The 23,960-nt window shown below is 39.1% G+C and overlaps 2 protein-coding genes across 3 annotated transcripts in view; both read left to right on the top strand.

Annotated features, from left to right (window-relative positions):
• Positions 1-12,558, top strand: part of nr1h3 (nuclear receptor subfamily 1, group H, member 3) — a 20,522-nt gene extending 7,964 nt beyond the window's left edge. The window contains exons 4-11 of one of the 2 annotated variants that reach the window (XM_074622339.1): positions 1,061-1,303; positions 3,252-3,518; positions 3,673-3,878; positions 5,465-5,644; positions 5,952-6,051; positions 7,197-7,310; positions 8,116-8,210; positions 9,394-12,558. In XM_074622339.1, coding sequence (XP_074478440.1) covers positions 1,061-1,303; positions 3,252-3,518; positions 3,673-3,878; positions 5,465-5,644; positions 5,952-6,051; positions 7,197-7,310; positions 8,116-8,210; positions 9,394-9,540 — 1,352 coding nt within the window. In that variant the 3' untranslated portion in view covers positions 9,541-12,558. The remainder of the gene's footprint in view (positions 1-1,060; positions 1,304-3,251; positions 3,519-3,672; positions 3,879-5,464; positions 5,645-5,951; positions 6,052-7,196; positions 7,311-8,115; positions 8,211-9,393) is intronic. The other variant, XM_074622343.1, reaches the window with a different exon arrangement.
• A 4,851-nt stretch (positions 12,559-17,409) lies between these two features.
• madd (MAP-kinase activating death domain) overlaps positions 17,410-23,960 on the top strand; it is a 68,607-nt gene continuing 62,056 nt past the window's right edge. The window contains exon 1 of the mRNA XM_074622332.1: positions 17,410-17,760. The gene's annotated coding sequence lies outside the window, so the exon portion shown is untranslated. The remainder of the gene's footprint in view (positions 17,761-23,960) is intronic.

Raw genomic sequence — 23,960 nt, forward strand, 5'->3', positions numbered from 1 at the left:
CAAAATCTTTCACCAGGAGGAAACCCCGATGAGGTCTCCAAACTACGATTTGTCTGTAAATAACTTGATACCATATGCGAGACACATTGCTGATGTTGTTGTTGGCACGTGTTCAAAAAATAGCCTGGTTCCACCGGTTTCTACACTCTTATTTTACTATTTACTTTGCTCTGTGTTGCAAATGCAACACACACATTAAGTTCCTGTTGTGACAGGCGACGCCTCCTCCCCCAGGTTTCCCATCAACCCGTGTCTTGCGCTCTCATTGGCTGTAGCTCTCAGCTCCGGCGTCTTTGAGAAGCTCATACATGACGCTGGAGCGCCGAGGTGCGAGCAGCGAGCCAACGCCGATTTGCCTATGATCTGGGGCTTTTGTCGGGGAGCTCCAAAAACTGTCGGGAACAGAAAATCAGGGCTAAAGTCGTGTAGTGTGAACTAGGCATAATCGGTCATTTGTGATTCATTAGATTTTTCGATTAAGATTTCTTTAGTCGATTAGTCATGTTTTTTTTTCATGCTGAATGACTTATTTCCAAGAAACTTATGAGCACATCTCTGGTAAACACAAGATTTAAAGTGGTGTTTTTGTGTGATCCTTTGTGGAGATTTTACAGATCTGTCAATTAAATCAACTAATCGATGAGTCGATTAGAGTGTTAGTGGACTAACAATTTCTTTGGTCAAGGACAGCCCTACTATTATGCTGTCCACCTAAAAAGAACATAATAAACTCAAGTTCATGTGTGGATGTCTGAAATGCATCCATTTGTGGCACGACTGCTTTGATTTCTATAACTTCTAACAAAAGAGCGGTTTTAGCAGAAATTCAATATTATAAGCTTCACAGAAGTAGTATTCACTGTAGTAGTAGTATTACATTTTATTGTATGTGTGTTTCTGTTGTGTACCAGCTTTTGGCTGATGAACGTTAACGTTTATTCTGGACACCTGTCCATATTAAGATAAAGACGAGCCGAACAAAGTCTTGAGCGGAGGTACAGTGTGGTTGGTGGTTGGTGTTTTTTTTTTAATGTGGACGTGTTTGTGTCTCCTCTGTCAGATGAGAGTAAGGTGTTTGACGGGGCCTCTGAGCTGCAGCTGGACTGCATGGTTGAGGAGAGCAGCGGAAGCACCACAATGAAGCATGACGGCCTGCTGTCGCTGGCTGACCTCTCCCAGCCAGACGACTTCCCCGCCCCCCCCCATAACGGCCCTTCACTGACTGACATGAGCAGCCCACTGCCAATAGAGCCCAGTGACATTAAGCTGGATCCGTCTGCAGGTGACACACCTGCCAGCACAGGTGAGAGAAAAGTACTTATAGCTGAATGTTTCTCTCCAGAACTGACATGAAATTTGACATTTTAAGAGGGAAAAAAACTGCATTAAATAGAGCATATATAACTAAATAGCACACATCCTTTGGGAGGGAGTGACTAGTTGCTTATCTGGAAAAACAATGTGCAGTTTCTGTGAGTGTTGCTGCTTTAGTCACTACCATTAGTCATCGTTGGGGGGAAAAACAGACCTCACTGAATCACCATTCTGGAAAAAAAAATGTGAGTGCGGGCATGGCTAAATTTGAGTCCAGACTTTTATGATGTCCAATTTTACTTTATTTTTGTGAAATGGTGATCTTAACATTTTCTGGAAGTATATTTTCAAGCACATTCACAGTCAGAGGGTCCCCTGATATACCAGTAGGGATGTCACGAGAACTGTACTTCGGTACCAAGGCGAAAATTCTGAAAACGTGACGGTGCTTCTTTTTCTACAGTACTGCAGGTAGCGTAGGTACCGGGTATCGGGGCTCGAGACTAACGGCATCCCATCATCACAGTGGCCAATGGAAATTTCCCTGATAATGCTACATTGCGAACAACAAATCCGTGTTAAAATCCGCAGAAGGACAGCTAGTTAACGTTAGCTGTTAGCAGCTGGTGGGCAGCACGGTCCTGCTTGGCTAAATAACAGCTTTAACTAACAGCTAACGTATGGAGGTTGCATTGTGATAGATTATGATGCGTTCAAACTCTATTCGGAGGTAAATTATAACGTTATCATGATGTGTTCTAATGTAATCCTATTAAATTTAGTTTTTGGCAAGACACTTGAGGTTGATCATCTGGGATTAATAATGTATTTGCAAAAACCAGAATGCAAACGGTAATAAAGGAGCGTATGTTGAAGTACTGTACATGGGATTTATTGCTTTGTTTTCTATTGTGGTATCGAGTATGGTATCGAGAATTGTGGAATTTTACTGATATTTGTGTTGACTACTTCATTTCTGGTATCATGACATCCCTATATACCAGTCTGACATCTAGAATCTACTATAGATTCTGGTGTGTTTCTTTAGGTATTTCTGTGAGTGTAATTGTACTGGTGTGACAACTTCCACAGACTAGACTAACCAGTATTTTTTCTCTTAATCTCCTCTTAATCTCAGACTTGTATTGCCCATAGTTTGACCCCTTTTTTATGCCACAGTTGTGGGCATACTTACTTTAGTTGGAGTTAGTTTAGTTAGTTATTGCAGGATGAGCTTTTCAAATTCATTTGAATAGTTACACACTGAGGTAATTTCTTCGGTACACCTGTACAACCAATGCAGTCCTGTCCATCAGCCCCGCAATAATTCTTGTTTTTATTAAACTAATGTATATTAATATGGGAGTGAACTAAATATTTTTATAAACTTGAATGCAGTCCAGCGCTAGTTACAGCACAGTTAGTTAAAGCCTATACAGTTTAAATAACACATCTGACACATTTTCATTAAACAAATATAGTATTGGGTTGAAATGGATCAGATTGTACAAGAGTATCTAATAAACTGGAAACTCAGTGTATTCATTGTGTTGCAAACTTTCTCTCGGTTGTTAAAGTTGCAGTATTTAATTTGAGCCACAATAGTACTTTTTCATTTAGAAATTAAAAAAAAATTCTTTGAATATGCAGACAATCTGTACTCACTAGACTAGATGTGCTTGAATTGAATTTGCATTGTATATATATGCAAGTATCTAAGTATCAATATGCATTATCTACTTGAATGTTTTGCATACAGGTCTGTCTGTAACTCATCTCTGTTCAGATAGATTTTTTCTTCATTCAAATAAGAGTAGACGAGCAGACATAGCCGATCCTTCAGCACACATTGAATAACCCTCAGTATACAAGTTGCTGTCTCAGACTGAAATTGTTGAAAGCTCCTAATATGTTGTTGTTTTTTTCCATGTGTATAGATGGTCAGCCGGTGAAGAGAAAGAAGGGACCTGCGCCGAAGATGCTGGGCAACGAGGTGTGCAGCGTATGTGGTGACAAGGCCTCTGGTTTCCATTACAACGTGTTGAGCTGCGAGGGCTGCAAGGGCTTCTTCCGACGCAGCGTCATTAAAAGCGCCCAGTACAACTGCAAGAACAACGGCCGCTGTGAAATGGACATGTACATGCGGCGCAAGTGCCAGCAGTGCCGCCTGCGCAAGTGTCGGGAGGCGGGCATGCTGGAGCAGTGTGAGTGTCTCTATGCCAAAATGAATCAGAGATGGAGAAACTTTAGATTTAATTTCAGCGTGTGGGTTTGCAGTCAGAGTGAAACTCATGAGAATGAGATGGAACATTCTGTTGACTAAGAGATTGAGCTGAGTGTGTCCTCTTTGACCTGTAGGTGTGCTCTCTGAGGAACAAATCAGACTGAAGAAGATGAAGAAGCAGCACGAGGATGAAACGGCCCGCACGTCCACAGTGGTCACCCCCACCCCTCTACAGGAAACGGTCACGCTGGATCCACAGCAGCAGGAGATGATTGAGAAGCTGGTGTCCATGCAGAAGCAATGCAACAAGAGGTCTTTCCTCGACCGACCCAAAGTGACGGTAAGTGAACGTCTCAGAGGATAGATTTGGGTTGTTTTTGACGAGCTAATCGTCTCTCATGTATGTTATTAACCATATAAAAAACAGTGATGTTATTACACCCACTTATTGTTAAATTCAGTCTGCCTACTTAACCTCTTCCATTCCTTGAGGGCGTCGGCTCCCTCGGCCCAGTTTACTGTCTTTCAGAGGCTGTAGCAGGCTCAGGAAAAATTGGCATGACGATTTTCAGAGGGGTCCCTTGACCTCTGACCTCAGGATATGTGAATGAAAATGGGTTCTATTGGTACCCACGAGTCTCCCCTTTACAGACATGCCCACTTTATGATAATCACATGCAGTTTGGGGTAAAAATCATGAAGTTTTTGAATGCAGTATAAATGTTTTTTTTTTTTTTCACCTATTCTAAAATGATGTGTTTGAATATTTCTGCATACTGGGGTCCCTAAACAGTTTTGGAATTGCATAAATTGGGTATCACTGTAAAGCTGAGACTCCTGTGGATTCAATGAGACCAGTTGTATTCATGTGTGATGATGTTAGTCCCAATAGTAGCCATTTCATGAGTTTCCATTTCAGTGAGACCATTTTTTGAAACTTTACTTCACCGTATAAAATGACCTGTGGTGACCTCTAGGATAATCACAGCCTCATGAAACTTTACAGCCACAAACTGCAGACCTAGAGCATTCAGAGGATGGATGGCTTTCCTAGCTAGATGGACAATAAGGGGGTTTCTGAGCAGTTTCCAGAACCGAAGTGTTCGCCATCCAATCTCAGAAAAATGCAGTTCTTGCAGAAAAGTTTTTGATACCAAATCACAGCATGGCTTTTTCTATGGTGTTCCTCAAGGTCTTGGTGTCTTAATGTGGTATTTTGGAGGTATTATTGATCATTTTTGTCAATTCTCGAGTGGTAAAAATTGTTAAATTTAGCACCAAATCTGTGTAACGAATGATATCAACCCAAATATGTCTGCAACAACTTATGAGACATAATAGAGCATGGGAATTGCCATCATATACTTCCATCATAATGTTCTAAAACATTATACACTTTTAATTAAATTAAAATTAATTTTAATTAACAAATTACTTAATTAATTCATGTTTATTTCTGATTTATGACTACAACAACTTGACACGCAGTGCTGAGCTGCATGTCAAATTAATCTTCAGGTTCCCAGCGTTAAGATGATGTGAACCACTTCTATTTGACATCTACTGTTGACCTGCTATCTCCCCCTAAAGACCCCTGTACCTCCCTAAAAACAACAAAAATGGATCTATGGTAAAGAGGGGTGCAGTGGAAAAGTTTAAAGACATGGCCAAAGAAATCAAACAAGAATACTTTCAAACTGTTGTGTGGTTTGTGGTAGTAACAATTAATTGGGACAATAAAATTAGCTTCACTTCATGAATAAGTAACAGGCTGCATTTAGGGGCTGTGTTTGTGTGGGTGGCCAATCTTCTGCCAGGACATGGTGGCTTCAGGACAAAATATAGCTCTGCTGTTTTAAAAAAATCAGGGGAACGTTAACTCCATGCTAACCGATTCATTCATGTGTTTGTGTGTGCATCCAACAGCCGTGGCCACAGAGCCAGGACCCGCAGAACCGAGAAGTGCGTCAGCAGCGGTTCGCCCACTTCACTGAGCTGGCGATCATGTCAGTCCAGGAGATCGTGGATTTTGCCAAGCAGCTTCCCGGTTTCCTGGAGCTCACGAGGGAGGACCAGATCGCTCTACTGAAGACGTCAACCATTGAGGTTTGTCATTATTTATCATGCAACATGAATATGAAATATGAACTAAATGCAACGAATTTAACAATGGACTAATTTCAAAATATGATAGTAAGGTGTTAATATGCAGTTTTAGCTTGCAATATTCAAACTAGATTAATAATGCATTTAGAAATCTGTAGCGCTGATAGACATTCTACTCCTCAGCAGGGCTGTTTTGAAAACTCGGTTGCTTCCTGCATCTTTTTGACAACTTCTTTGAACCTCTCTGCATATCATTTTGGCTGTATATTAATATTCCACTCACTGAGATGTGTTTTTTTTTCCTCAGATTATGCTACTGGAGACGTCTCGGCGGTACAACCCTACTATCGATAGCATTATGTTCCTGAAGGATTTCAGCTATAATAAGGAGGATTTCGCAAAAGCAGGTACATTTGCTCATTTCTGCCTGTCAGATGGAATATATGAATATCAGGAATTATTTAAAGCTGATCTTCTGTATTCCATCTGTCTTGCATGCTGTTTAAAAAAAAGAAAGTATGAGCAGACTTAACCAGGTTAAGCATGTTTGAGGAGGTTTTTCACTCTATGCAAATGTATTTTTTTCTTACCCAAGCATCCCTAAACTATTGCAACAACTAAACCAGGGGTTCTCAAACTTTTGGGGGCCAATGGCACCTTAAAGGGGAACAAAATTATAATCGTATCACAGATTAAGCATAATGCTTACTACCATTTTTACTCTCTGCCATTGGAACTATTTGTATTCTAAAACTTTTCAACCTAAATACTTTAGACCTGTTTTAATAGTGATAAACAGGAACACATATCAATTTGAATCATGTTAATAGCGCTTTGTTTTGCCCTGATGTTCCGGGTGCTTTGTAATCAGATGTGGTTTTACCTGTAGCTTGGCCGGCTTCATGGCTTCTTTCGATGACACCTGAAGACACATGACACATTTTGGTCTCCTGTCCTGTAGCTGTTGTTTGGTATAACTGTCGTCATATTTTTTCAATTTAGCTAGTTTGGGCTTTGCGTCACTTAACAGTGTGGACTAACTCAAATATTTCTCCATGCTCGCCAGCTAGCTAGCTAGCTAGCTAGCTAATAAGCTAAGCAGCAGCAGGAACGGTTGCCCCCTGAGTGAAGTAACGGATTCATGACAGATTGACGTGATGTGTCACAATCACATCAGAGTTTCTATTGGCCCAAAGCCAATGTGTGTGGGAGTAACGGACACAATATGCTTGTTTTATCGGTGCAAATGTTCCCCATCTGTAGATATGTACTTTTTAATGACACAGCACAATTTGATAATTTATAGCAAATTATTTCGCGGACCCCGTGACAGAGTGCCACGGACCCCACTTTGAGAATCACTGAACTAGACAATCACCATCAGATATTAAATACAACATATGGAAGTCATACATACTGGATATAGTTTTGACAATAGGGTATGTTTGATATGTAATTCATATAAAAAAAAGAAACATTTGTTGCTCTTACTTCACATGTCCTTCTTTAAAGCGACTTTTTGTTTCCTTGTCTCTCTCTTTCTCCTCTTCAGGGCTTCAGTTTGAGTTCATCAACCCCATCTTTGAGTTCTCAAAAGGAATGAACGACCTGCATCTGGACGAGGCAGAATACGCCCTGCTCATCGCCATCAACATCTTTTCTGCAGGTCAGAATTCATAAACTACACAACCTGCAGCGAATCCTCAAAGTGAAAATGTATTTAGAGCTAATGATGTCAGTTCTTCAAGGGTGCTCTCACAAGCCATAGTCTGTTTGGTTAGTCCGAGTCAGAGTGAAATTGATACTTTTGGTTTGTTTTTTATTTAGTCTGGTTCGGTTTCACAGTGCACAAATTAGAGCGGACCGAATAAATTATAATTTGCTGAGGGGAGTGTACGAAGCACTGAATTTATCTTTTTTGTCTTGAGACCTGCCACTTCTATGCAGGGAATCGGGGGGCTTTGAACTAGTGCTGTCGAAGTTTGTTCACCTAAACTCGGCACTGAGAGCACGAATCCCTTCTACAGTTAATCTCAAAGGACTTTATAAATGTCACTATTTTTGTGGACCAGATGTCACGTAAACATCGTACTTCTGCAGAAGTCCAGGTCAGTTCTCTTTCGCTCATGTTAATTAATTTACCTCTGTCCATCTCAACAAATGCACAATCAGGCAGCCTGCGTTTTGGTTCACTTGGAAACGGTCCAAGACCACCTCTTGCAAATGGTCTCGGCCCGATTGTTTTGGTCCGAATAAGAGTACGATTATTACAGCGTTCACAACTCCCCAAACGAGCCGCACCAGAGTTCAATTAAAACAGACTAAATGTTGGCTTGTGAAAACACCCTTAGGGACAAATTGGCTGTTTACTGGAACACTTTTCAGAAAGCATGACACATTTTTCCGTAGCAATCTGTAATAAAAGAGGTTAACAAGTGTCTGTCTGTTTTTTGTTTGGAAACACTGCTCAGATCGGCCAAATGTGCAGGATCACGATCTGGTGGAGAGACTGCAGCAACCCTATGTGGACGCACTGCGCTCTTACATCATGATAAAGAGACCAAATGTAAGTTCCCACCGTTTACGTAACCTCTCCTCTTGTGACCGACAGTATGTCAGCTTAAACAGTTTGTCGTCATCACAACAAGCACATTGGGTCAGGGCTGAGGTTACGTGTTTTTGTTCAGACTGTGGGGGGGGGGGCTTCAAGCGTTACAAAAGTAGTTGTTTGTGAGATGAGAGAGGCCATTAGGAGAAACGGTTCTTACTGTAATGCAGCTACTAAATGTAAGTGATCTAAATTAAATTAAATGACCTCATTTATTACATCAACTGAAAACAGAGCTACACTTCAGCATTATACGTCATTCCTGCAGACATGTTGCAGAAGTGATTGTAGGGCAGGAAGTCTCCTCTCCTCTCCTAGTTGTATTTTTTTTGGGTTGTCAATCATTTAAAGGGACTGTTTGTAACTTTTTAAGCGTATAAATGTACCGGGTCGGGACACATGCGCGCTCGCATATGAGCGTTCGCGTGTGGCCGCTGTACTCTCCTCCTCTGCCTGCTTGCCTTCACTCAGACAGCGCGCACGTTCTCACTCAGCTCGCTCCACCTCTAGACATGAACGCGCGCTCACTCCACACTGCAGAAGAGTTAGTTTAGCTGAAATATAGAGTGATATTGTGGGTTTAGCTGACATGTGTCGCCTCACTGTTTTGAGCGATGCTCGTTCATGTCTATTTAGAGCGAGCAAGAGCGAGCTCAATGCTGACTTTCGTTGATTTCACGGCCACAGTTGTCGCTGTTAAGAAGCATTTCTGAAAGTTACAAATAGTCCCTTTAAAGTATTTAATCGCATGATAGTCCATAGTTAATTGTGATTATTCGCAAAATAATCTAATTTTTTGTGTGGTTATTTTGCGATGTGAATGAAAATGGGTTCTGTGGGTACCCACGAGTCTCCCCTTTTACAGAAATGCCCACTTTATGATAATCACATGCAGTTTGGGGCAAGTCATAGTCAAGTCAGCACACATCAATTTCCAATAATAATATGATGCCAGTATCTTCACTCTAGCTTTAAAACTGAGCCCACTACAACCTAAAAATCGCAAGTTGCGTTAATACGTTGAAAGAATGAGGCATTAAAATGAATGTGGGTTAACGCCTTATTATTTTTGTAACTTATTTGCATTAACTTGGACAGCCCTACTATTTTATTTAAACTTGTGTTTCGATGGTTTCCTCAGGATCATTTGATGTTTCCCCGTATGCTGATGAAGCTGGTGAGCCTTCGTACACTAAGCAGCGTCCACTCGGAGCAGGTTTTTGCCCTTCGCCTCCAGGACAAGAAGCTTCCCCCGCTGCTCTCTGAAATTTGGGACGTCAATGAGTGACTGCAAACCTGATGTCACACTCTTTTTGAAGCCTAAGACATCACAGACATGACATCCAGCAGGAACACGGACTCCTTTCTGCCCATCTGGTCAGGAACTGGTTATAGCAGTGAGATTGCTTTTCTCTCGTGGGAGGAGAGTATCGTCGCCCTTTGCTCTCAAACTGACTGCTAAATGGTTTGTGTTCATAAGGACAAACATGAACACCTAGTTGAGCCTTTTGTTGTTCTTACCTTTGTGTAGATGCTGACATGATTATGGCGATATTAAATACCAGCATCAGGCTCTTTAGCCAGTTTTCTCTGATTTAATATTTGTTGAATGTCAATTTCTAGTGCGGTTCTATATTCATCCTCTAACAGTTATAATCTGAGCAGGTCTTGGCTGCCTCTAACATCAGGATTACAGCTGCACATTCAGTTGAAATAGTGATTTTTGCAGTCGTGCAATAGGTGGAAACGGATACAGAGTTAAAGGATAACTTCGGTATTTTTCAACCTGGACCCTATTTTCACATTTTTGTATCTAAGTGACTAATGAGGACAAGAATTTCTGAAACTGGTTCAGTATTGAGGGATAACGCAAAACGAGCTGCGAGGGCAGTGAGCAGCGTCAGTGTAACGTTACGTCCACTAAAAGTGCTTGTCTTTGCCACTGACGGGCTCAGATTGTTACTATAAGTGTCTGACAACATTATGGAAAGGACCCGACAGAGAAAAGCAAAGTTTTTCTTACCTTTTGCTTGATCCAGTTTAGAGCTGTCGCAATATCTGCAATACCGTGCTATTGACAAGCCGACCGCAGGGCAACCGCCACAATTGCTATGTTCACATTTTTTTTTAATTCTTTGCAATGGGAACGCCACGTATTTATACTGTGCTACAAACACCAGCAGCGACGAGGCGCTGAGCGCTGCACGTTTTTTTTTTCTTTTTTCTAGTCACCGAGAGTTGAAAAATGTTCAATTTTGGTTAAAACGCTGCGCTGTCACTTTTTTATCCAGTAGTCTCAGACAAAATGCGACAACGGCACCACTGTGCTCTGAAACGCATTATTTCCAATGGTTTCCGCCACGCCACGACGGCTTTGCTGTGATGTGCGGCGAGTGCAGCTCAAACCGCGCTACGGTGCCGCGAGCAGCTCTCCTCTGCCTGGAAAAGATATTTGGTGTAGCACTATTGCCGTCCGGGTGGAAACAGGGAGGGCTTATGGCTCATACACACTGTACAGTGCCAGAAACAGGTTGAGATAAAGAAAAAGAAAACAAGGTGTGAAAGTGTGAAAAATTGCCATAAATCGGGAGAAATATGACCCCGGGAGGAAACCGGGAGAGGGCAATGAAAAACGGGAGTCTCACGGGAGACACTTATAATAACAATCAGAGCCGGTCATGGTAAAAACAAGCACTTTTAGTGGATGTCAATGAAGGTGCCAGCTTGCCCCAATAGCACCATATTGCGGCCCGTCAACAGAGTTCTCCTTCAATACTGGACCAGTTTCAGAAATGGTTGTCCCTATTAGTCAGTTAGACACAAAATCATGGGTAAATAGAGTCCAGGTTGAAAAATCCCAAAGTTACCATTTAAATATGAGCAGAGGCATATGTGCTGTTCACTTTATTGATGTTAGGGTAAAATAGTAGGGCATCTGGTTGGTAATATTGTGATATGGCAACAAATAGTTAGTGTTCCTTTAGGAATTAGTGCAGAAATCAAAAGGTTGGTGTAGTCGCTCAGGTAAAGTAATGTGAAGTAGACCTCTGGGAATTTGGAGGCTTCTTTAATTTCCATGAGATGACTTTAGTTTTCTTCCAAGTGCATAAGGGACCCTTTTGGTCATTTCTAGATGCCCATTAACTTTCATGTAAATTGTATATTTATTTTCACAATGAAAAAATGTATAGAGTGCACACATAGATTGTACAATCACATACTAACGCACAACACCTCTGCAGACTGTGCCCTCATTAACAGGAAACAGTGAAAATCTTTTACACAGAGCGCTGGTACCTTGAAACAGGTTGGTACTAATGTGTCCTCAAATTCCATGTAAAGGTTAAATGTTAAAGGAAGTCAAGCTACCATCTCTGTGACCCACCCCCACCCCGCCCCCACCCTCCCTCCTTCCAAATAAATAAAAATCCATCCTGACAAAGTTGTATTTATAAATCAAAATAGAAGAATTGCCTCTATTAATTGTCATTGTGTATGTGAGATGTACTTTTATTCATTTCATTACAAAGCATTTTTTTTCATATTTTGATTTGTCGTTTTATCACTAGCATTTAAAGGTGTGGAAATGTATAAGCAACATATGGTTTGAACAAGACATAGAGAATTTGCCAGCCTTTTATTTTTGATAATATACTGTATGAATGACGCTGAGGACAAAATGTATAGCTGAATATCAGTTGATCTAAAGGTCTACTACCACAGTTTGAGTATCTTTCCTTGGACAGATACTCAACACCAAAAAATAAACCAAAATCTCTATTAACAGGGAGCAGAGAACAACCAAACATGAGTAGAAACATTCAAATTTGAAGTTCAGAGATTTCGATGCTTATACTCATGCTGTGTTTTCCGTGCATTCTCCTGTGCAGTGTAAACTTGAAATATATAACAAATGATAAAGAAATGTCAATGCAAATTCATAATTGTGAAGTTTATTTTCTCTTCATGCTCTTGTTGCTTCAAGAAAACTGAGAACTGGACAACATTATGCCACAGCTGCCCGTTTTTGAAGTGACTTTATTAGCTGTCTGTGTAGCCATTTCCAGGCATCGCCATTAGACTTGCATAGAAGTAAAATGCTGTTTTTTCTGTCCTATCACAAAACGTTTCAAATATTCTCAGCTTTTACTGTATTGTATTGCTTTTTTTTTTTTTTACCATTTTCAGCTACAATTTCTTGTATTTTTTACTTCATATAATTGCATTTAACAGCTAACCTGTTGCAGCTGAAATGGAACATTTGATTGAAATTAGGGCTGTCAATCGATTAAAATATTTAATTGCATGGTTGTCCATGATTAATCCTGATTAATTCCAAATTAATCACATTTCTTATCTATTCAAAAATGTACGTTAAAGGGAGATTTGTCAAGTATATAATACTTTTATCAACGTGGGAGTGGGAAAATATGCTGTTTTATGCAAAAGAATGTATATATTTATTATTGGAAATCAATTAACAACTCAAAACAATGACAAATATTGTCCAGAAACCCTCACAGGTACTGCATTTAGCAGTCAGTGTGCTGACTTGACTATGACTTGCCCCAAACTGCATGTGATTATCATAAAGTGGGCATGTCTGTAAAGGGGAGACTTGTGGGTACCCATAGAACACTTTTTTCATTCACATACTTTATCTTGAGGTCAGAGGTCAAGGGACCCCTTTGAAAATGGCCATGCCAGTTTTTCCTCGCCAAAATTAAGCGTAAGTTTGGAGCGTTATTTAACCAACTTCGCGACCAGCTAGCCACTCTAGCTTTAAAACTGAACCTGCTACAACCAAAACATCGCAAGTTGCGTTTATGCGTTAATGAAATTAGTGGCCTGAAAACGGATTTGCATTAACGCGTTATTAGTGCGTTAACTTTGACAGCCCTAATTGAAATACAAATACGCACGATTCACAGTGACGTCCTTCAGGCCCAGTTTTGATTTGATCCGATTAAATCATCTTGTTGATGGATGTTTTGTGTATTAATCATTTGAATTTCAATGTTATACTTTTTTTTTTATCTCTCTTTATTTCATCCACCAACATGTCTGTATTTTATAATGTTTTTGTTTCAATTAACAATCAGTTGTGGATTTCCTAGATGGTCAAATCATGTTTTTTGTTGGTGTAAAAATAGGCCTATTTCCACATCAAATTTTGACTTGTGTGTGTGTGTCTTTGAAACCCAGTCTTAAAGGGATAGTTCGGGTGTTTTGAAGTGGGGTTGTGTGATGCACTTATCCATAGTAGGTGTATTATCTACAGTAGATGACGGTCGGCACGCCCCCAGTTTGGAGAAACAGACAGGAGTACCGACACCGGAGTAAAGCAATACAGTGCTGTGGACGGGGACGGCAGAAAAATTTATTTTAGCTACCTAAAAAAACATCCGTTTAAGTTTAGAATATTTCACCGCTTTATCTTGCCATCAGACAGCCCTTTCCTTCTCCTTTCCGACCTGGAACTGAACTGAAAGTGAAACCTATCTATGCTCTCTCCAAAGCTAGCAGAGTCAGATGACAAAAACAGTATAGATACATTTCACTTTCAGTTTATTTTGCCTTTGGAAAATATTCTAAATAAAGCAAACACTTAAACAAATATTGAAAGCCTTTCTTTTAGGAGGCTAAAATATGTTTTCCTGCCATCGAGAGCTGTATTGCTTTGCTCCGGTGTCGGTGCTCCTATGGGGACACGCCGATCGTCATCTACTGTAAGTAATACACCTACTATGGATAAGAACCTCAAACACACCAGATATCCCTTTAACAGATCAAGGGAATACTACAGCAACTCTAACAATGGTAAATATTCGCCATTCAATTCATCTATGGTATATAAAATAGATTTTGATTAAATGATCTATAACGGCTAATTGGAGCAGTAGACCATAATGCACTGCATCTGCCTGGTACATCAGCGTCTTTGACCTGAGACACTGGTTAAGCTCCACCTATTGGATGGATGGTTGAATGAATACAAACAAGTGGATGTTTTCCTTCCACATTCTTCATTGTATTAACGGTGGTATGTTGTTGAGCCTGCAGAGTCAACACAAAAACAATAGGAACCATTCTGTTTACCTTCCTCTCCCTCAACAGTTGCTTGGAAAAACACATGACATAGGACTACTGTTTTTTCTGCTATTGGAAGCAAGTATGGCCCCATTGTTTTATCCGTATTGTGTTGCTAATTTGAAAGTCGCCTAACTTAAATGTCAAACTTGATATCAGTAAATTGAATCAGTATAAAAGGAGGATTTCACACATTTCCATTCAGCGGGATTACGTAAAGACAGAAGTCAATGGTGGCCTGGCATTTTCTGACCATGTATTGTATCAAGCCGTTTGCCTTCCCTCCTAAAAAAATTTATTTGGTTTTTATTGATGCTTTTGTTATCGATTTTCTTACACCCTTCTAACCCTTTAGTGATGTATTTAATGGTTTTCTTTTGGACAGGTCGATCAATATTAAAAGAAGCAGATTAATGTGAGAGTGTGCAGCGTTTTGAAACCATACCAGTGATTTTTGTTGTTGTTGTTTCTTTTTGGGTCCCTTTGCAATAAAATGTGAGATTTGTTTTTTGGTTTGCTGCTTGCAGGGTTTCTCCAGCCAGACACTAACCATAACATTTAAAAGTAGCCCCAATAGAATCCCAGCTCTACTGACAGGTGGAATTTGATGAAACTGAACTGATTTTGTCATGGTGTGCTGTACTTTGATCAAACGAGCAAAAACATGCATCTGTTGTTGGCTCTTAAATCTTTGTTTCTTAGTGTACATGGTATCAAGGTTAATTGTACTGTATATACTGTAATTGTCATCTCTGATCTCATTTAAGTCCTTTCTTCAAAGGGTGACACTGTAAACATTGTTGATGTATAGAAATGCAAACCTATTTTAATACTTGTAACTCCTGGAGACTTTCTGTTTTGTATGTACAGTATAAATTAAAGCTATGCTGTAGTGCTGACATGTTTGGAATCACAATCATGTATTCGCTGGTCAGATTTTAGACGTGTTGATGGAAGATAGATAGATAGATAGATAGATAGATAGGCTCATGCAGAGGAGCGGGCTACAGAGGTCTGGTGAGCTCACTTCTTTCTAACTCCACACCAACTGATTTTTTTTTTCATTTTGAAACTTGTAGCCTTCAGCTCCAGCTGATGCTGACTCAGGTGACATCACTTGAGGCAATTCCCCAGATTTTACACAGCTCCCTGGAATCACAAAACAATGTATATAATGTTTTTCACAGTACTGCCCAAGTTTCCCTTTCAGGTTCCTCTATTACTCTGTTTTTTATTTTCTTTAATTTAACAATTAGTATGAAAGTTCATTCTTGACCTTAGAAACAGCAGTTCTTATTTACTAACTTTTCTCCAGTGTTGATTGCATTCCCCTGTGTTCTTCAGTGGATGTTTTTTTCTTTTTTCTTTAATTATTTCTTAAATTTAATTTGCAACAGAAGACAATGAGATGCGGTTGAAAGCCCCGGAAAGAGCAAGTGAGTAGACCTTGTGTTAAAATTTTAAATATACACCCCTTTATTGTAAATTGTCCTTTTAGCTGCTATTTGGGGGATTTTGTGATATTACAGAAAGAAATTATTATATTTATTAAATGATATTTTGATGGCACTAGACAGCATTTGGGGATAAAGGGACCCTATAAAATTATTTTGTAATTGTGACATATTTTGTGGATGGTGTACAAAATTTGTGTACCAGCGCCTCACAACTAATACTAGTATTTTTTTTTAATCATGCTTTTTATTGTTTCCTTAAGAAAGAAAATACTATAACAACCTAAAACCCTAACAAAGAAAATAATATGTACATATGATAACAGATAGTAACTTTAGATTGAAAAACAAAGTATTCAAATGCAAGGGAGGAAAAAAATGGCAATAATAATAATAATATAAATAAGTAAATACATAAAAATGATTATAATTATAATAAAATAAAATAAAATAAATACATATAAAATAAGAATACGTTCTTAGTCATGAATAATAATAATAATAATAATAATAATAATAAGGCAGAATATAAAGACATATAAAAACTAAAAATGAATAAAATAAATTCACCCATACGTTGATTACCCGCACAGGACAGATATAGAAAAACTAATAGCCTACTAGTATTAATATTAAAGCTAGTATCAATATTTTATTTAGGCAATTTTTGTCTAAATTCAACCATTTGTTTGAGGGAATGCCAAACTAGCTGCTAGGCAATTGGTGCTTTTAAATGGGGTCGTTTTTACTGTGTTCACGAGAAGAGCCCATATGAACGCCCCCCTCTTGTGGTATTCACGACCTCGTAGGTGCAAGTTTCTGAAAGCTCCGAGTTCACAAGTTGTGACGTGTATGTTGACGTTGTCAGAAATGGCGGATGCCATGGAAGTTAATTTTTTGGTACATGATAAGTGAATATATTGTAATTCTTCGTAATCGTCTAATATGTCTGAATGTTGATATTCCCAACTGCCTAATATATTTTTCCTCTGTCATTATACCTTTACATTTCCTGCATTATGTTACACACGTGCTAGCTTGCTAAATTGTTAGCCTTTGTGGTAGCAGCGGTGTTCTCACAATTTAACAACTTGAACGTCAAGCATATCGTGTACACGAGCTCCCATGTTGTAAACACAAGCTCACGAGTTTCATTTGAAGGCATCAAATGTGTCTTACTTGGTGACATCACCACGTTAAGGAAAAAAGGCGGGACTTCAAGCGAAGTGTTTCAGGCAGTTCAGGAGCAGCATTTCTGTAACTCCCGCTGGCGTGGTGGACTTTGGGCTTTGTAACTTTGCAGATTTTTTACATGCACAAAAAACTATAGAACACACTAAAGGAAATGGAAAAAACCCACAAAAGCTTAATAGGTCCCCTTTAAAAAAATAAAGGTAGTATTTATATTTCATCTTTGACAGAGCTTGTTTTCCTTTAAGTAATATTAAATATAAATTGTATTTATATTAAAACCCTGCAGACTGTCCTGACTGATTACTGAGTGAACTCCTACCACCACATGAGCCCCTGTGGAGAGCAGTAAGTAGTGTTGCTTCCGTTAGTCTCTGTATGCGGAACTCCCTGCAGACTGATGATGATGATGATGATGATGATGATGAGGAGGAGGAGGAGGATGTTGTGAAGGCAGGCAGGCTGTGACTGACTGAGCTGAGAGGCGGACACACACACACACCTCGCATCACTTATTCATGCTGCGAACCAGTCAGACGGAGTAGCCACCTCTTCTCAGCCTGTCTCTTCCTCATGATACACCGTAAACTAAAAGAAATACGGCTGAATTCAGACACTCAGTGACGGTGGAGCACCACCACCAGCAGCACCACCAGCAGCAGCAGCAGCAGCAGCTCCACCCAGGCCGCTGTCATCAGCAGCAGCAGCTGGTCTCGCAGCGACCGTTAGCGGCTAACCGTTATTGCTAGCAGGTAAATATATTGTCATTAAATGTCTCTGCTTTTAAACACATCCTCTGCATCGGTGCCTACATGTTGTGAAACGTGTTCTGGTGTCACCACCGTTGTTTTACATTTGACAGTTGTTTTATTTATGAGATAAATCGCTCAAAGCTACAGTTAGCGGCTAACGGTTAGCGGCTAACGGTTAGCAGCTAACGGTTGGTAGCTAGCTAACTAGCTAATCCATCCGTGACGTAGAGAGCCATGGAGCTAGCAGAGTGGAGCAGAGTGGAGGTGAGAGGGAGCATCTTTAGGGGTGAACATGTAGGACGAGCCGAGGCCTGGCAGCTTGTCATACATATAATAAGCTGTCAGAGGCGTTGGCTTCGCCTTATCACGTTTGTTCCTGTGAGTGTTATCCTCCTCTCAGCCTACTCTAATCTCCTGTTAGCTCGTTAGGTAGTAAAATAACGTTACACCTGACTACCGTTAGCTGACTGACTGATCCTGTGTAACTCATCATCACGGTCACAGCAGCATCGGTTGTATTATTTAACAGCCTCCAACACAAACACGACTGATGAGATAAGACAGTTGATTTAATCATAAATGGATTGAATGATGTGGTGGAGTGAATACAGAGCTAGTTATTGAAGATCAGTAGAATGAATGAGCCCTACACCATCCTATTTTTATTTATTTAATCCTTATTTAAACAGCCTCATTGAGATTGGGAGAGACCTGTGTACAAAATACAACAAACAAGCATAGACAGATGCACAAATAATTCACAGACATACATTTTCCACAATTAAGGAAAGCAAAATGTTCATGTTTTATGTCATAATTACGAACCTATCAAGGTTGTCACGATACTGGGATTTCGAACCACGATACAATACCTTGAAAAATATAGATATTCAATACCATTCTCGATACTATAGGGAAAATTGACACAACATTGAGGGCATTAAATTGGATTTTATTGAAAGATGAATAGGTGTGTGTGTGAAAATTAGTATTGAAAATCGTTTAAAATATTCAGTATCGATACGTATCAATACTTCGATATTTTTGACAACACTAGAACTTATAAATCAAGTGAAGTGCTACTGGGTGCTGATGTTGCAATGGAACAAACAAATGACTTTCTTTTCTTGGCAATATACGTTATGTGACAACACAATCACAAATGGTTACAAATACATAATCTACTGTACGCTGGAGTTTCTTAGCCATGGGTCAGGATCTCCTGTGTAAAATGCAGATGGAGTTGTGGGAAGACAAAGTTATTGGTATTTGATTTATTCTTAAATAAATACAAGGTATGCATGTCATCATTGTTACGCAATACACACCTCCCTGTTACACAAGAAAAAGTAAAAGCTTGCCATACTCAATTTCCTGTGACAGCTTGCATGATGGCACGTGATCCACACAAGTGAAAAGTGAATCTAATAGGATAAAATGCAAATTTTAGAAAAATAGAAATAAAAGAAAATACTTTATGGTCAGCTTTTTGCGTACAAAAGGCCGAAATTTGTCTTTGGATCACATGTATAAAAATTGCTATTAGAAGGTACATTAAAACAACATATCACATCCAGACAGGACACATTAAAATACATTAAAACACAGTCACATAAAAACACAATAACCAATAGACATTAAAAAGGAGCACCAGGTACCAGGATTGAAGCTTGGTAAAATAAATAGATATAAAGTGCTGTGTACTAAGGTAGCATACACGTACAGTTGTTTATCTAAATACAACAGACAACAGAACACTTTAAGAGCTTTTGTTTTGTGAATTTTGCAACCAGAAACGGGGCTTCGCAATCTGGAAAAGGAGGAACTTGTGTCTTTTGTACTTTGTCAGAGTAGGCCTGGAGAGACTCAATTTGTGCTAACAAGTTTTATTGACAGGGGACCAGAAAAGTTTTTATATCTGTTCAGCCGTGGAACGTTGTACGATTGGTTCAATAAGAAAAGATTGTAATCTAAAAGGGAGAACGTAAAGATCAATACTTTCTTAATCTACACTTCATCTCTCTCGTTTGTCGTGTCGAACTAAATTTAACTTTGCTACTTACTGCTGTTCACTGCGACTGGCAAGAAATGCTGTCCATGTTGGAGGCCTGTGAATCATATCTATCTCCTCTCTGTGCTTACATAAGCAGTGAGTGCTGCAGACCACTCTGACCAGATTCATCTGTTGTGTTAACCTACATCATTATCTTGCCTTTTGAAGATTACACCGTGTTGTGGTGATTCTTTTATCTCTTCTTTTTTCATAGAGAGAGAAACAAAGGTTCAATACGAAGCTCGTTCGTTAAATACAATCAGTGAAGTGGCGTAGTCCTTCCACCACCCTCATCTAAAAATAATGCTGTGGTTTTCGTATCTTTGTTTGTGCTGGATGAGTCTGCCTGCAGCTCTGCTGCTTCATAAAATAGCCATTTTGGCTTTGCACCAGGAAGCAGTCATGTTTGCCAGACCTGCATGTTGATTCATTGTCCTGATGGTTTTGCAAGATAAAGAGGGTTAGATCTGCATCCTCCATAGGCCTAGCCCTCTCTGTTGGAATATATTATGTGGTTGGATTTATTTCCTCTCTGTATTTAACCCTTGCTGTGAGGAAGATTCAAGTTGCCACCACTCTCCAATAGGGCTGGGACGATACACCTATCTCCCGAGTCGATACAGTCACGATAATCGGGTGCCGATTCGATATGTATTGCGATTTTTAAGTATGGCAATTCAATATTATGATTTATTGCAATTTTTGTTAACTTTTTTAACACTAGACCATAAGAAAAAGTTGAATCATACACTTGTAGGGACTTTTACTTTGGAAAATATCTAAATTGCAGCGAAAATGTTTGATTTTCCTCATATATGTAGTCAGAGATGTCCTGAAGTCAAATATATGTCATTGTCAGGCGTTATTTATTAATGCATTTCCCTCACAAATTAGTAGTATTTTCTTTTTTAATTTATAAGGAACATGTAATGTTTTGTCGCGATAAAAAAAATTGCGATACATAGGTGAATCGATTTTTTTTTTTTTCACCCCTACTCTCCAACATGCTCAGAGTTGTGTCATGTATGTAGGAATATCTAGAATAGTGTGAAGAACTAGCTTTAAAATGGGAGGAGTGTTTTTATACCAGTCTCATCAGGGCAGATATTCATGTTAAATGACAGTTTATTTTGGTCTTCTTGTTCATTTACATGCAAATGTAAGTAGCATTGTGTCAGGCTTGCAGCGTATTTGAATAATTTTACTAGGTGTGATGAGTGCTGACATTAAGCTGACTCAGCAAGACATGTTTCATCCCACTATAGTGCTGTTTGAACCGTGTCTTCTTATGGCACCGCACACATCAAATACTGCTGTGTTATATTACTCATTCATAATGCTTAAGTTGCTAAACTATGCTTTTATACTAATGTGTCAGCGACAACAGCATAAGTATTCTCTATTTTGGATCTTTTCTGTCATTAAGTAACATTTTGACCATTTTACCTTCACGCTCCAGTAAGAGTCTAATTCAGTTTTGTGATATGTCCCTCTGTGAATGGCTCCTCTACTCACAAGTGGAGCTATTAAACATAATTATACCCATAATGCATCTGAAGCCCTCTGTGATAAAGTCACCCCTAATGTCCACTGGACACAGCTGCACGTCACATGTCCCTGTGATGGGATATGTGACTGCAGTCCGTCCTGTTATCTTTGTGTAGCCTGAAATGTCAACATTTACTTACAATTAACATAAATTCATATTTAATTGTGCATTTCATGTGTTAATCACATTAGAGGTTGTTAAAGTTTTAATGTGTTAATAGTAGGGCTGTCAAAGTTAACGTGATAATAACACGTTAACACAAATTCGTTTTAACGCCACTAATTTCTTTAACGCGTTAACTTGATTTTTTTTATCATAATGGTATCATGTGAAACTAGAAAAACTTAAGGAACCCATTGGTACCAACCATGTCATACTAAATTGTCGAGAAGAAGGATAAATAACGCTCAAAACTTAAACTGGCATGGCCATTTTCAAAAGGGTCCCTTGACCTCTGATCTCAAGATATGTGAATGAAAATGGGTTCTATGGGTACCCACGAGTCTCCCATTTACAGACATGCCCACTTTGTGATAATCACATGCAGTTTGGGGCAAGTCATAGTCAAGTCAGCACACTGACTGCTAAATGCAGTACCTGTGAGGGTTTCTGGACAATATTTGTCATTGTTTTGTGTTGTTAATTGATTTCCAATAATAAATATATACAGTACATATATTTGCATACAGCAAGCATATTTTCCCACTCCCATGTTGATAAAAGTATTAAATACTTGACAAATCTCCCTTTAAGGTACATTCTGAACAGATAAAAAATGTGCGATTCACTTGCGATTAATCACGGTTAGCCCTAGTTTATAGCCAAACTGTTTTTGCAATATATAGAAAGAAAAAGGAATGTCTTTATCTCTGCTGATATAATTTTTAATACAAACCAGTGGGTGTTCATTAGTGATTTTTTCTTTTCTTTGGAGCGACAGGCATTCTGTTTTTAGGGGGAAATTATCTTTGAAGCCATTGAGAGAGAAACATATTGGCAAGTCAGTAACACACGTTAAGTTAAAAAAACATGGAAAATTAACAAAACAACATAAAATTGGTTAGGCTGCTTTAATATACACTTCCCCTGAAATGTATCCAGTGGACATTGACACTGTTGTGGAAAAGTGGCGCTGGACAACGACGAAACCATGTCGACAGACCTTCATTCACAAACAGCTCCTATAACAGCACTGAAACAGGAGAATTTGCACAAAATGTGCACATATTTCAATGTTTGTTATTTATTACACTTGTTTTTATGTTTTATGTCATTATTTTGAACCTATTAAGGTTGTTGCGATACTGGAATTTCTAACCTCAATACAATACCTTGAAAAATATCGATATTGGATACCATTCTCGATACCACGGGGAAAACCGGCACAACATTGAGGGCATAAAATTAGATTTTTCTTAAACGGTAAATAGCAGTGTGTGTGTGTGTCAACTCGCTGTTGGAGAGAAGAGAGAGCAGAAAGCGCAGCTGGTACCCGTGTATTGATATTTTAAAAAATTAGTTGAAACCGTTTCAAATATTCAGTATCGATATGTATCAATACTTAGATATTTTTGACAACACTAGAACCTATAAATATTTATTTTTAGGCTTTTTGAATTGAATGAATTCACAAATATGTAAATAATATTAATCTTCAAGTGCAGATTTTTGTTCATTTGAAATATTAAGAGTAAATATTATTATTTTTTTCTCAGCCTGGATCTTGCTTGCAAATGATAGAGGTCTGCTCATTTTAAACTTGGCACCTTTTCTATCAGAAAAGATGGCCTAGTCCTTTTTCCCCCCAGGTTACTCTTTCAATAGGAATGCATAAATGGTACAGTCTGAACCACTGCTTAAATTATACATCCATTAGCTTATCAGTGCAGGGATAACAGCCTTTAAGAGACAGTGGCCCTGTTCAGACCTGGCATTAACATGCGTCCTGGGTGATCTGTCAAATACTGCTCTGGGTATAGTGTTTGTATTTCAGGGTGGAGTTTCTGAATGTGGCGTTTGTTGCTGTTAGATTAAAGGCTGTTCGCTGTGGCATGATCCTCTGGTAAAAGTAGATCCTGTGACTGTAGATTTTCTTTTTCATCACACATGTATTACAGTTGCTTATGTGGGCTTGTTCTGTCAGATATGTTTTAACACCTTTTTGCATTGTCCCTGCTTCGATATAATAATGTATATGTGTTTGGTTTTCAGCAGTCTGAAGCATCAGGAGTTAGCAGTCAGGTTCTGCTCAGAATGAATGAGCAAGAGCTTCTCTGTAGAGCCGCCATTTTATAGCAACGTTTAACAATCATGCTGGGACAAATCTGTTGTGGGAGAGGCAGCGATACCAAGTTCTCCTCTGACTGTAGTCTCAATGAGCCAGACTTCACTGCAGACACAAGATGTTCTTTGTAATGAATATGACCATTGTTGTCCTCTTTTGTTGCTGTTTATATTGCTGTAAAACACAATGGTATAAACAGTAGTTAAAGGTGCTCTATACGATATCCAGAGCATTAATATAGTATCAAACAACTATTTGCTATGTAAAGATATAGAGGAGTAGCTTCTCTGTGCTTTGTTGACATAGCCGGGCTGGGCCGCCGCTCTGCACTGCAC

The sequence above is a fragment of the Sebastes fasciatus genome, chromosome 2 (assembly GCF_043250625.1).
Source record: "Sebastes fasciatus isolate fSebFas1 chromosome 2, fSebFas1.pri, whole genome shotgun sequence".
Lineage (NCBI taxonomy): Eukaryota > Metazoa > Chordata > Actinopteri > Perciformes > Sebastidae > Sebastes > Sebastes fasciatus.